The sequence below is a fragment of the Anser brachyrhynchus genome, assembly GCF_964034855.1.
Source record: "Anser brachyrhynchus genome assembly, chromosome: 1".
NCBI lineage: Eukaryota > Metazoa > Chordata > Aves > Anseriformes > Anatidae > Anser > Anser brachyrhynchus.
Window position 1 is genome coordinate 116,789,858 of NC_137694.1, and position 13,054 is coordinate 116,802,911.

The 13,054-nt window shown below is 39.9% G+C and overlaps 1 protein-coding gene across 3 annotated transcripts in view; it reads left to right on the top strand.

The window, feature by feature from the left end:
* The window catches only part of LOC308185522 (adapter SH3BGRL-like), a 29,630-nt gene extending 17,849 nt beyond the window's left edge, over window positions 1-11,781 (top strand). For all 3 annotated transcript variants that reach the window (XM_080573769.1, XM_080573768.1, XM_080573770.1), the window contains exons 4-7: window positions 3,430-3,543; window positions 8,191-8,220; window positions 10,214-10,333; window positions 11,275-11,781. In XM_080573769.1, the coding sequence (XP_080429895.1) occupies window positions 3,430-3,543; window positions 8,191-8,220; window positions 10,214-10,291 (222 nt within the window). In that variant the 3' untranslated portion in view covers window positions 10,292-10,333; window positions 11,275-11,781. The remainder of the gene's footprint in view (window positions 1-3,429; window positions 3,544-8,190; window positions 8,221-10,213; window positions 10,334-11,274) is intronic.
* Window positions 11,782-13,054: the final 1,273 nt, after the last annotated feature.

Here is a 13,054-nt window from a genome sequence, read left to right on the forward strand (position 1 = left end):
CTGCATTATTACACCTTTGAGTATCTTAACAAGGTTTGAATGCAGGCAATTAATTGCTTTTTATTTTCAGGGACCAACAGTTTTTTTGACAATTGTATTAACCAAAACGCAATACTGCTTCCATTTCCCTGAACTCCAGAGAGCGGGTAGCTTGTACAGAGATCATTTACGTTTGCGGCTGTTCTGTGAACTCAAAGAAGCTGCTTTACTCAGACTGAAGGTCTTGTTTCAAATCTTGCATAAACTTAAATCCTTAATCTTAGAATTCTTAATCTTAATACTAAAATCCTGATATCCCCAAACCCATAGATACTTGAGATTTAGTCTTTTAGTTCAAGAAGACTTCTACTAAGACTGCTTTGAATTCCAAATTTACAGTATATGTATTTTATTTAAAGGAAAAGTAACTGGTCAGCCAATCTTAATGAAAGGGAGTTCATTTTACATTAACAAAAAAATAAATAAATTTTGTATTGCTCTGAAGAGCTAGTATGATAATGGTATTCCAAATGCCACAGTTCTCCATAAAAGCAATGAGAACAATGTGTGTGCATGCGTGTGCGTGTCCTTGCTAACAAAAAACTGCTTCTAGAGTTCAGATCTCTCAGCCATCACTTTTATTTGCCTTATGTTCTGAGTGAGTATATGATTCATCTGAGGTAGTTTTACACAATAGGTACATTTGAATTAGAATGCCATCTTCACTCTTTATGTGTTTTGTGTATCTGCCAAAAATATTGACTGCAGGGATTTTGCAATGAAATGTTAAGATACATGCTGAAAATAGATTTCTAACCAATTCAGTTTTCACGAACACTATCCTTTTCGTTTTAGGAATTGCTACAAAGAAAGGATCTGCAAGGATGTTATAGTTTTCTTACAGAAACAATGTATAAACACAGCATTGGACAAGAGAATTTCAATATCTTATGTGTTGCTACATATTTTAATCTTCAAATATTTTGTTATCTTTTGGGGGAAAGTAAAAGATAAATTAAGCCAAACAGTTGTCTCTGTAGATCTGTTTTTCAGAAAAACAGTGCCACCAGCATCAGAGTGCAGTGAGCCTGCAGTTTTATGTACGTTTCAGATGAGACAGCATTGGCAGAAAAAGTAGTCTTTGGTCCTTCCTCTGTCCTCCTTCTCCTGTTTACTCATCGCTGACCCCAGGCATCATCCACGTGCTGGCAAAAACATTCATGTGGCTGTGTAATGGAGGGAACAAATTGTGTGAGGTGCTGGAGAAGCTTTTCTTTCTAAAGCTTTAATCTTGATCAGTCTCCCACTACAATTCACCTTGCAGCCCCGCAGAGGTTTTTGCTGACAGTGGGTAAGGGACAGGGCAGTACTGGGAAGGGCTGCTGGGAGAGCCTGGCAGCTTCTGCGGTGCTGGCTGCTGGTAGTTTACTTGCTGCTGTTCCCAGGAGAGAGGCATGGCAGCCTCTGTGCCCACTCTCTTTTCATTACAGGCTTCTTACAGACGAAATATGTTTTCCCTGATTCAGGAAAAAATTGACAAAAAGAGCATCAAATCTTACAGACAGTGAAGTTTTGGGAAGAAAACACATCTGCAGGATTATTTTGTCTATTTTCACTCTATCGTGATACCTGCTTCCAAACATTCCTGACCTCCTTTCTACCATTTTAATCCCAGTTCAGCAGAGCATCTGAGCAGGAGGACATGTCTTGTATTGCACTCCAGATTTTGGGATAAAGATGTCAGAGTCAGAATTCACTCGAATCTGCACTGGGGCTAAAAGCCAGGTAGATGCACTAGTGTCATGCTTCCACAAGCTAAGTACAGTGGCTGAGGAAATCGTACACGATCATACACAATAAGGACACCAGAGGAGGACCTGTGAAGCTTAAAGGCCAGGGGATCATGACCAATGGATTTTGTGTAACACTAGGGACAGAGATGAAATTATTGAAAAAAAAAAAAAAAGAAAAAAGAAACCCCCAAAGCAATTGGGTGAATGAGTTGTAAGGGTTTGGTCACAGGGATGAGAAAGGAGCTTCTCTTCTGTTCAGGGATGTGCTGCTCTGCCCATAGTGTGTAGGACTTCAGATGGCACAGGACAGAATCTCTGAACCCAATTCTCTGTCGTTGGAGGAAACCACACCAGGTAACACTTCTCAGAAGTGGTCAAATTCCCTTTTGATGAATGAGGTCCATTGCCTCCACTTCTCTACTAGAAACCTCTTCCAGTTTCACACTGCTGATGGTTAGAATTTTTATTTACAGCTGGTTTTACTCATTTTGCATCTACCTCAGTGCTCTTCTTTATCCTATCCCTCCCTGATATTATTCTGATATATTTTTAGAGAGCCATCACGTCCTCTCACTGCATTGCATTCAATAGATTAAAGTAGTAAAGTTTTTTTTTGTCACCCTTTCATAAGACAGGCTCTCCACTCCTTCAGATATTTCTGTGACCCCCCTCTGCACCTGTTCCAGGCTAAATCTCTTTCTTGAGCCTGGATGACTGGAATGGTACAGAGTGATCCAGAGGAGGTTTCACTTTTGCTTCATACAATGGCATTAGTATTTGCTTTCAGCTCCAGCAGATATAATTCACCTCGTGCATCTGAGGATCGTGTTTATTACTGCTTTCACTGTTGCATCATGTTTGTGGCTCAGTTATTCTGTCATTACTTAAATCCATCTATCTTTTTCTTATTTCATGATCGTCAGCTAACAAGGTCCCAAAATACATTATAAACATCTGTTTCTAATATCTGTCCCAGGACTACCTCTCCCAAATAATGTGACTTTGCACTTAATGCTATTGCAGTTCATCCTATTTCTATTATTCCACTCAAGGCCACACAGGTCTCCTTTTATCTGACACAGTGTGTAATGCAGTGTGACCTTTCACAGCTACTTCGCCTGGGCAGGACTTGAAAGGAAGAGTTTTCTGGGAGCTGCTTGGTCATGCTGCTGGAATAAATAGATATGATAGATTGGTGTGTGAATTGAGGGATAGTTACCTAATGGTTTAAAAAAAAAAAAAAGACTATTAAGAGACTGTGCATGAAATCCTTTATTACATCTGCTTTTCTGTAGCCTCCTGGTGAAGTTTAATTGGAGTGCATGCTGGTGAAAAAGCTTTTTTTCTCTGAAGCCATCAGGGTGAGCATCCAATTCTATTAAACTTTCTACAGAAAAGTTAGGGGATCTGCTATGCTCTGAAAAGGAAGAGGTGCTTCAGTTCTTGTTTTCTGTATACAAACCCCAGGCCTTTACCAACAAAGCAACATGCCAACACGCTTCTTTCAAAGGAAAATGTCCGAAAGGGTCGATTTTGATTTGACTGCTGAAGTAAAATTAGAAAAACACCTCCCCAGACCATGAAGTCAAGAGTTGTATGGAAAGGAGTTGTTGTTTATGTGTCCTGAGGCTAATAATGACTTCTTCTTTTCTGCCAGGAAACTGAAAAGTCTGATACCACTAATGAAGCTGTGGCACACACGGAAGACAGTGCAAATGAAGGGACTCATGAAGAGTCTCAGTCTGCTCAGTCACCATCAGAAGATCAACAGGTAATTTTTCCTTTTCCACTTTGTGATTTGAGGATTTCACCTGTGCTAAGCTCAAGAAACAAAACCCCACAGGCCCTCCTAATACATCTTAGGGTGGGAAGACTGATTGCAGAGTGCTCCTGCTTGTCTTTTGGATGCATTTTCTTTGACATCATGGTGATACTAAACAGATGAAACTCCAGGGAACCCCGCTCTGAATCATGGATAACAATTGTCTTTCTTTAGCAGTTTCCTTTTGCTACTTGCTATCATATGCCACTTGCCACTTGCTATCATATGCTTTTTTTTTTTTTTTAACGCTCACTTGGATCTCAACTCTCATTATGGAGAATAATTTAGAACTAGACATCTGAGTCCTATCCATGTGGAAAAATTGGCTGCTGTCAATGACCAGCATCTGCAGTGCTCGTAAATCTATTTGTTAATGTTTGCTGTCAGGTACCAGCGTTGACCTCTGCCACAGCAAGCCATATCTGACAGTGTCTTCTCTAGTCCACGCAGGAGCCCCTGCAGAAATGGAGACCACTGTTATCCTTCCTGCATGCCTTATGGTATGATATCAAAGTCAAACAGGCGGATCTCAAACTGCAGTGCAAGAGGTTCTTGGAAGAAATCGTCTGAGTTCCTTCGACTTTCTAAAATAATAGCTGCAAAACATAACATTTACGTTCCCCTGCAGTTAGCTGACATCAGTAAAGTAGTTATGGTTAAAAGCATAGATGGATCGTGTGAAAAGGGGCAATTTTCTTGTGTAGTCTTCTTCCTCAGTGGGATGTTTGTGTCACTGGCCAGGGTCTAGACAAAGTAGAGACTAAGCAGAAATGGGCCCTGTGTCTGGAGATAGGAATCCTGATACTTTATTTCTCCTGCTGCTGTGCCAGTTTGGCATTTAAGGATGGCTTTGGTTTGATCTTGCAGTATCAGGTGACTCTCTTCCCAAAGAGGCAAGCCTACTGCTGAATCAAGCACTTACACATCTTTTTTTTTTTTTTTTTTTTGTGGTTTCAAATCAGACAGTCCTTGTGGAATATCAGTAACAAATGCATCATCTCTCACTAATTTATTTATGTATTTATTTATTTTTTACATCAGTTGCAATGTTTTTCCAGAGGAAGTACCTCAGTCTTTACAAATTTCCCCATTCCCATTTTTAACAATGACTGAATCATTAGGTTGGAAATGCACCCTTTTGCACAGCCTCATGCAAGTCTGAGGCACTGGAAGTCCCATTTAACATTCCAAAGTTGATCCTACATGATGATGAAAAGAGACACAGTCCTCAGTGGGAACTGAAATTTCTGCTTAAATTGTATCTAAGCACTTTTCATGTCTCTATAAATTCAGCCAACACATGAATGCCATCGAATACCTTTTTCTCTTAAGAGAAATGCCAGCTTTTAAGAGAAACCCAGCATAAAACAGTAGCGCATCCCCTGGCTGGATTAGATTACTTGCCGTTCTGGCTGGCAGTCTACTCTGATGTTTTTCAAATGAGGACAAACTGCTGGAACACGTCTGCAAATATGTCAAGCAGCTACGTATGAGCAGTTTTGTGATGACAATGCAACGCCGCTTCTATACAACAAGCACCGTGCTCCATTTCTCACTGAACAGGTAGGAGCTGTAAGTGGAAAACATATTGCCCTTTAGTTTTGCAGGGAGGGGAGTGGCAGAGGAGTGAACACCAGGCAACAGGGTGCATTTGAACTGATATTTCTGTTGTTATGAGGACATAACACGATTAGTCTTACAAATCCTCCTCTTTCACCTGCATGGTCTTGGCAATGTTGAAATGTTCTTACATGGTCTTACATAAGGGGGAGGAAAAGCCTTCCTGAAATCGCCTGGCTCTGATACCCGCCTTCATTTTGCCAGAGGTGCACTAGCTCCTAGGGGAACTAAAAAGCACTTTTTCTGTTCCTGTCCCAGTCATTGTCAGAGAGGGTACTCACAACTGCAGGCCACGAGGTATTAGTAGCTCATGCCAAGGATGAACAAAGAAACATCTTTCATCCTGTTCTACCGCCCACTTCCCATGTCACATAGGACAAATCACTTCAGTGACGTGGCATCTGTCTGCCTTGCCACAGTTCATCGTAATTAGCACTTCTGTATGGATGGCATGAATCATTCTTTAGAAATTCTGGTATTTTCATTCACTACGGTGAGCATGCAAAGGACTAGTTTAGAAGAGAAGAATAACTTTGAGGTAACTACAGTGGGATGAATTCTGTCTTTTGTGTCTGACTCTCATTTTTTCCCCTGCAAAAGAGAGCTAGAATAACATTTCCTTACCTGGCCAGGGTTTTATGAAGGCAAATACATTTAAAGATCATGAGACTGCCGTTGGAGTATCTCCATTGGATGCTGGGCCCTAAAGGACACATGAGGTATCAATGCAGTATTTTTAGTATTTCCCTCTCCTCTCATTGTGCAGCCCAGCACGTCTTGTTTGACCACTTGACCACACTGAATAGATGTTTTCTGTTTGCTCTACCCACCCATGTTTTATTTATTTATTTATTTTCCTTCTGGCTTATTAAAAGTTGGTCTCTGTGTATCAGGTTCTGAAAGGATGACCTTTTTATCAGTGGCCCATGGTGTTTTGCAGCCACACACTTTCATCTTTTGAACTGTAGTCACGTCCTATTTGGAATGTCAACTTATTTTCACAGACTCTCAGATCAAATTGAGGCAATGTAAATAAACATCACAATTTCATGTTCTGCTACTGAATTAAAATATATTGATGTGAAATTATGCGTGGCATTTTGGCCTCATTTAGCACTCTGTTTCAAGCAAGGTTAAAAACGACTCTCCTGTGTTAAGGCGTAACCCAGCCTGCTTTTCTCCAGCGACTCTGCAAGAGAATTGCAAGTGCTATGGAAAAATTCTAGAAGACTCTTGGCAATGTAAAGGTATCTCAGTCTTCTCAGTCTTTGCCAATGAACATCAGACAGATGACAGAATTTACTGTGGCTCTCTCAATTGTGGAGCCGCACGGAGGTCCCAGGTTTCAGAAGGCTTCTCCAAAGCCTCAGTGGCAGGGCTGGTAACTGGTGGCCAGTGTGGGTCCATGTGGAGGCTGTACCCCTCCCCTGCTGCTTCTGCTGCCCTTGCTGGTAGAAGCAGGAGTTCAGAAGCCCCATCTCTGTCTCAGGCAGGTAGGACTCTGGGGAAGACAGCGAGAGACCCTAATCCTCTGGAAAACAAATTTCTTCCGTCAGAAGCTGCTTCCTGGAAGCAGAAGGAATAAGTGCACAGTGCAACAGGTTGTTCTTCACGCACCTCATGTTAGACCTGCCAGCAGCTTTTCAGACTGCCTAGGATTCAGGAGCTCCAGCTCCTCATTCAAATGTGTGTCCAGGAAAGCCCAGAGCAGATGTTGAAATAGAAAGTCCCTTACACAGGGACTGTAGTAAAGGACAGGAACAGCTCTCAGTCTGTTGCCAAGGGACGGGTGCACTTGGATTTCTTTTGATTATAATTTCTTTCTCACTTTAAACCTGTTGCATTCTTTCCTTCCCTAATCACTTCATCAAGCTTATCCTTCTTAATAATTAGGACATCCCCCTAATCTTTTTTTTTTTTTTCATTCCTAATCCCACAGAGATGGAGAAGGTTGAGGAACCAATTTGCTTGGATATAGTGCCCCTTTCCCCTACTTTGTTTGTCCTTTCATTTTTGAGTTTTTGGAGGAAAAGGCTGTGACCTTCTATGCACTTATTTTTCATTATTTTTACTATACGATTTTAACTTTAGTTTTTAGCTTGGGGGGGTAGAATCTTTTTTAAAGTGGTGTCCCAGTTAAATCAGTTTGTGGTACAGATTAGGCTCACTTCAGGGCAGAATTATTTTAGAAACATGTTCAAAAATCATATTAAAATGCAAGTCTGTATCCTGTCTCCACAATTCCCCAGGCCATATATAAACCCTGGCACTGCAGCTCGCTTCCTTTTCTCAACTCATTCTGTGTAAAGTTGTAACAACCGCTGACACCTCCTGCATGGTGCCGCTGCATTTGCCCTTTCTCTTCGAATTTTTGTGAAAGATTAGCTCTTCTCTCCAACAGTCGGCTTGGTATCTAACATCAAATATTATTCACTGTACATTTATATTTTCTCTCTTTTATCCCTCTTCTCTTCACCACTTTGTCTCGATCTACAGTCAAAAGCCAGTCTGTAGTATTCCTTATTCCTCAGTACTGTTGAGCCAAGGCATCTGTTCCAGCCTACAACAGTTAACAGCATTGCAAGCCAGATCCTGAGAGACAATATATAACACAGATAGATCTCTGTATAATTCTGATTTAACTTTGATTTTGAAGACCAGCTAATTACCACCACCACCACCACCCAATGAAAAAGCAAACAAAACTCAAGCTCTAATGCTTTGCTTGCAAATGACGCAGATTTAACTGGAAGTAATTGAGAAAAAGGGAGCTGTGTCTTAAGATTTTATGTCCCCTTTTCAAAGTAAATGCTTAGCTTAACTGTGCTTTGTGAGCTAATCTGGAGGACTTTATCCCAAAATAAATCCACTGAATTCCATGTAATTTCCGAAATTCCCTGTGTTTTGCCTGTATGACCTCTGAGGTTTTCTTTTTGATCTATCTTTTAAACATTTTCTTTTGTATCTTTCACTTAGGAAAACAAGGAAGAAGATGCAGCAACAGGGGTATAGTATATTCTTTGGACATTTTGCTTTCAGTATTTGTTTGTGTGCACTTCATTCCTTTCCAGTCTCATCAACGCTCAAAAGTTAGCAAATTCTTATTCATGAAATTGAATATACCAGTTATATATTCTGATAGAGAAAATTATTGGTCATAACATAGTCATACTTGGTACCAAAAATAGGTCATTAATTGTTAAAAGCTGTATATTGAAGAGAAGTTTTCTTTCATGGATTCTTTAATAAAATTCACCAAGGGCTCACAAGACAGCTAGGTCTTTGGAAATCTCTAAATGACACCATGCTGATTACAGTGTTATGCTGACAATTTAGGCAGTTCTGCCTACAAAGGGTATATATTCCTTGCCAGAGTTTGTAAGGCCCAGGTGCAAATCCTTATATGCTTTTCTGCTTTGCCCAGCATTGTGAGTTTATGCCTTGAATATTTCTTCAGTCTTCTCAGTAAAGCTAATTATTACTTTAGGCTGTTTTCCACTACAAGCTTGCAATTAGTGAAAGGGCACATTTAATCTTCCCACTTCCAAATGGCAATACATGCATATATACGTGGGTATACATACAGATGCCTCCTGTCAGAGTTGTGAATTGTGGGCCTGGAAGCTGAAATGGAGCTCCTGAGCTCATGGGCAGAGCGTGGAGGTTTCTGGTGGTGAGGCAGGTGAGGGCTCTGAAGGCTTGATAGTGCACCCTGACACCACTACCTCATGCTTCAAGCAAGAAAAATGCCTAGATCTTTTTGTAAAGGGTAATTGAATTCTGAACTAAAGTTGTTCATATTTTAAAAATGTTGCTTGTCTTTGGGTTTCCCAAGCTCCATTTCAAAAACAGTGAAAAAAAAAAAATCAAAGACAATTTTTCTGAGGAAAGACTCAGAAAGATAAAATATTTCACTGGAAGGAGAACTTTGGCTGACCTGTGTGGAAGTTCATATTACATTTCTGGTTTTGTAAGGAAGATCCCCTAGTGCAATAGTTTTCTCTAAAAACATCTACTCAAAACAGGATTCTGATTACAACAGTTCCATTCTCAAGCACATGTATAAACAGGTTTTTACTTCAGTGACTCAGATATGATTCTCATACAGAAAACCTAAGTTCTGTGCTTATACACTACCAGAAATCTGACTGAAAAATATTTATGAAATCTTTAATTAGTTGATTGCTCCGGGAGGAATTTCCCTTAGTTTTTGTAATCAAGATAGTAGATGTAAGTATGACACTTTTGAGATAAAACTGTTTATATTGCAGAGGGAGTGCCTTTAGGCAAGAGTTTGCCAGAAGAGAAGGAACAGAGAAGACTACAGTGCAATTTTTTTTTTTTCAGAGTAGGACTATACTTTAAAGCTTCATTTGCTAGCTACTAAAAAACAGTAAACACAGACATAACATCTCTGTTATACAAATGCTACCATTCAGATGACTGTTCATTTAGTTTACTGAAGGAAAGAAGGAAAGGGCTATTGCCTCTAACTTGTACCTTTTCTTCTTCATAAAACAAAGAGAAAAAAAGTACTTTAGAAACAGAAATAAAGCCTTGTTTTTTATCTCCAAATAATTTTTGGGTTATTTGGGAGTTTAGTTCCTGTGCCATGAATCTTTATTTGTTTACTCCAAGAAAACATCTAATTCCAAATACATTAAACTCTTTGCCATATTTACATATATTTCATATTATCATTTTAATCCTAACCATCTATTTACAACTTAACTATGAACTGTGTTCTAACCTATCTCAGAAAAGGATTCTTATATTCCTTTTCTTGCCTATTAACTGCACAAGGCTAGAGCTGTGGCACGTTAAGAATAAAGACTCCATACATCACACTACTGTTCTATTTTTTAAGCTTTATTAAGATTTATTTTGCTAGAAACATAGCAGTTGCAAAGGCAGAGCTCTGCATTTCAAGACTGTTTATTTTCCTTTAATTCCTAATTGTTCAACTACAACTCTTTTCTGTTTAAAAAAAAAAAAAAAGGAAGAAGAAAAGCAAGAAGAAGAAAAGCAAGAAGAAGGAGAAGAAAAGGAAGAGGTGGAGGAGCAAGAAGAGTCTTAGTACACTTCCTTATGACACATTCTTTCTTGAACAGGTTTTCAGGTAACTATTAAGATTTCCAGCACAGTTTCTAAATCTTCTAAAAGAAACATCAACTTGAAAATTTTGTGTATGTTGTTATATGCAATGCCTGCAATACAAGAATGGAAAGAAATTACCAAAACCATACATATGCCCTAGTTGTCCAACTGGCAGGCCAAATGTACACTTTTCTGCTTATTCATTGCAGCTTCTCTTTTACCTCAGGTAAGAATTCATCTCTCTCCTCTTTCTAATTTCACTGACACTTTTAAGAGCTTCATGTTTCAAAAGAAGTGCTCCCTCAGATGTAGTTGAACTTGGTCAACATGCTCAAAAAACATTAATGGGGAAGGGTGAAGAACCTGACCAGAAGTATGATACACTATAATCTATTAACTATGATTGCTTAGAAACTGGGCCAAAAGTGAGTTTGAGTTTAAAAACTCAAAACAGGAAGCATCTGGGAGGCACAATTTGTACCCATACAGATGTACAAGCATCCAGCATAGCTCGTTTTGTCAGAACAGGTTTTAATCTTCAGATTTCCTTCTTCCTTCTACTGTCTCATCTCCTGTGCACAGAAATAAAGATCAAACAATCTCTTACTAGGGAAAAAAATTCATCTACAAGAGAGTTGGAATTTCCAGCAGATTTTCCTCTGGGTGGTGGGACACCCTCCTGACTGCAGACACAAGGTGTTACAAGCTTTTTCTAGAACTGGTGGGTTTCCCAGCTAACTCTGTTTCTGAGTTAACTGCCATAGGTTTCAGCAAATGTGCTGACACTGATGTGAGACCTAGTGCCTCAACAGGACAGAAAAGGTCAGCTCTTCCACACTGCCTCTCCCAGATCTGGGCCTGTTTCATGGAAATTAATTCAGCCTAATGCTGTCCAGTGTTCAGATATGTAAAGTCACAGAAGGAATGCTAAACTCTGCTCTACTTTTCCTTATTTTTGTTCAGGAAGCACAAACTGGAGCAGCCCTGCCAAAGAAAAAATCACCCTCTCAAGCAAACTGTCACTACCTTTCACACCTGTGTACATGTGAACATATAAATATGTAGCAGCAAAGATGCCACCCTATCCTACCTGCGGCCTTTATATATATATTTGGTATTACAATTGCTTGTTAAAATGGGTCTTCTTATATCTGACTGATGATATTTCAGTTGATTGTTATATGTTGGAATAGAATTGTCCTTGTCATATTTTAGATTGTAAGCTCCTCAGGGCAAGAACCATGTCTTTCTCCATGTTTATGTACTGCCAAACACACTGCTGCCACTCAGCAGATAACTGCACTCACACAAGTGATGTTGTATTCAGAGAAAATGAAATTCAGCACTGAAAACTACAAAGAGGCTTCCTGCATGCAACCTATGTGAGTCACTTCTTCCCCAACTGACTTTTGAAAATGATTAAGATTTCCATTGTACAGAAGTTTAAATAAACATTTTCTGTCACAACTATTCTCTGTCTGTAAAAAGTATTAATTTAATCCTAGAAAGCTCCACCAGCATCTGTAAAATTACGTTTTCTCCATCATTAGAGTTTTAGTTTATACAGTTTTTCGCCTCGCCTCATGTTCCTGCTAATGTTTCTGGTGCTGTGTATACATTTACCTGAGTCCGAAAGGATGTACAAAATACATGAGCATGCTCCTTTCTCAGCAGAGAGGCAGAAATAGATCAGGCACAATCAGAAGCTCATACAAAACAAGAAAAGAAAATAAGGTACTTTCTTCCCCTCTTACCTGGTTGAACCAGGATTAACATATTTATTTAAGACATGGAGAGCACAGGTGTTTATCCTATCTTTGTTTATGAAGGCATCAGCAGCCCAGCTGCAGAAGACCCTAGCCACAAAGATACATGATCTTCTTTGTAGGAAAGAGATGTCCCAGCCTTGTCACTTTTCATGGATAGATCTGTATTCACTGGGTCGGAGAGGCAGAGAAAATTAATTCAGATTTGTGTTCTAACTGTTAGGTAGAAGTTCACCAAGCAGGATGGAGCTTGGATTTCATCCCCTTGTCCAATTACTTGCTAGGAGATTTATAATAACTGCTTACAGGGGAAGTGAGAGGATAAAAAGTACTTATTGCCCAAGTAGCCCATAGCTACATACCCAAAGGAACCGTAACTTTGTGTTTAACTCTGATCCAGAAGAGGCCGGCTTTTTGAACAGAAATTTCCAGTGCTGTGTGTGAGCACTTTAAAAATAACACAACAAATTAGGTAGAAGAAAAAAATGGGGAGGCTTCCTGAACTGCTTGAGCGGGTCCATTTGTTTGTTCAGGATACATCTGAAGTCTGCAGAGCGCTGGGAGGGGAAAGATGGGTAAGCAGTTCTCTGCCCACGCTGTTCTTATGCTTGTAGGTGATGCGGAGCTCAGAGCTGCCAGCTGCAGCGAGGGAAGGACCTTGGAGCCCTCACTGACAGCTCACCAAAATCATCAGCTCAACCTGCAGCAGCAGCCAAGACCCAGCAAAACGCTGGATGCCATCAGGAGACAGCATGACTCTGTTGTCATCTAAAGCCTTGCTGAGTTGACATCTTGAGCATTTTGTGCTGTCTGGGCTCTGCGTTTCGGGGAAGATGTGGTGATATAAGTGGGACAAAGAAAACAACAAAACATCTCGAGAGAATGGAGCAGCTGCTCCACGAGGAGACTAAAAAGACTCTTATATTTTGAGAGGAAGCCAAGGCATTTAGAAAATCATAAAGGCACTGAATAAGATG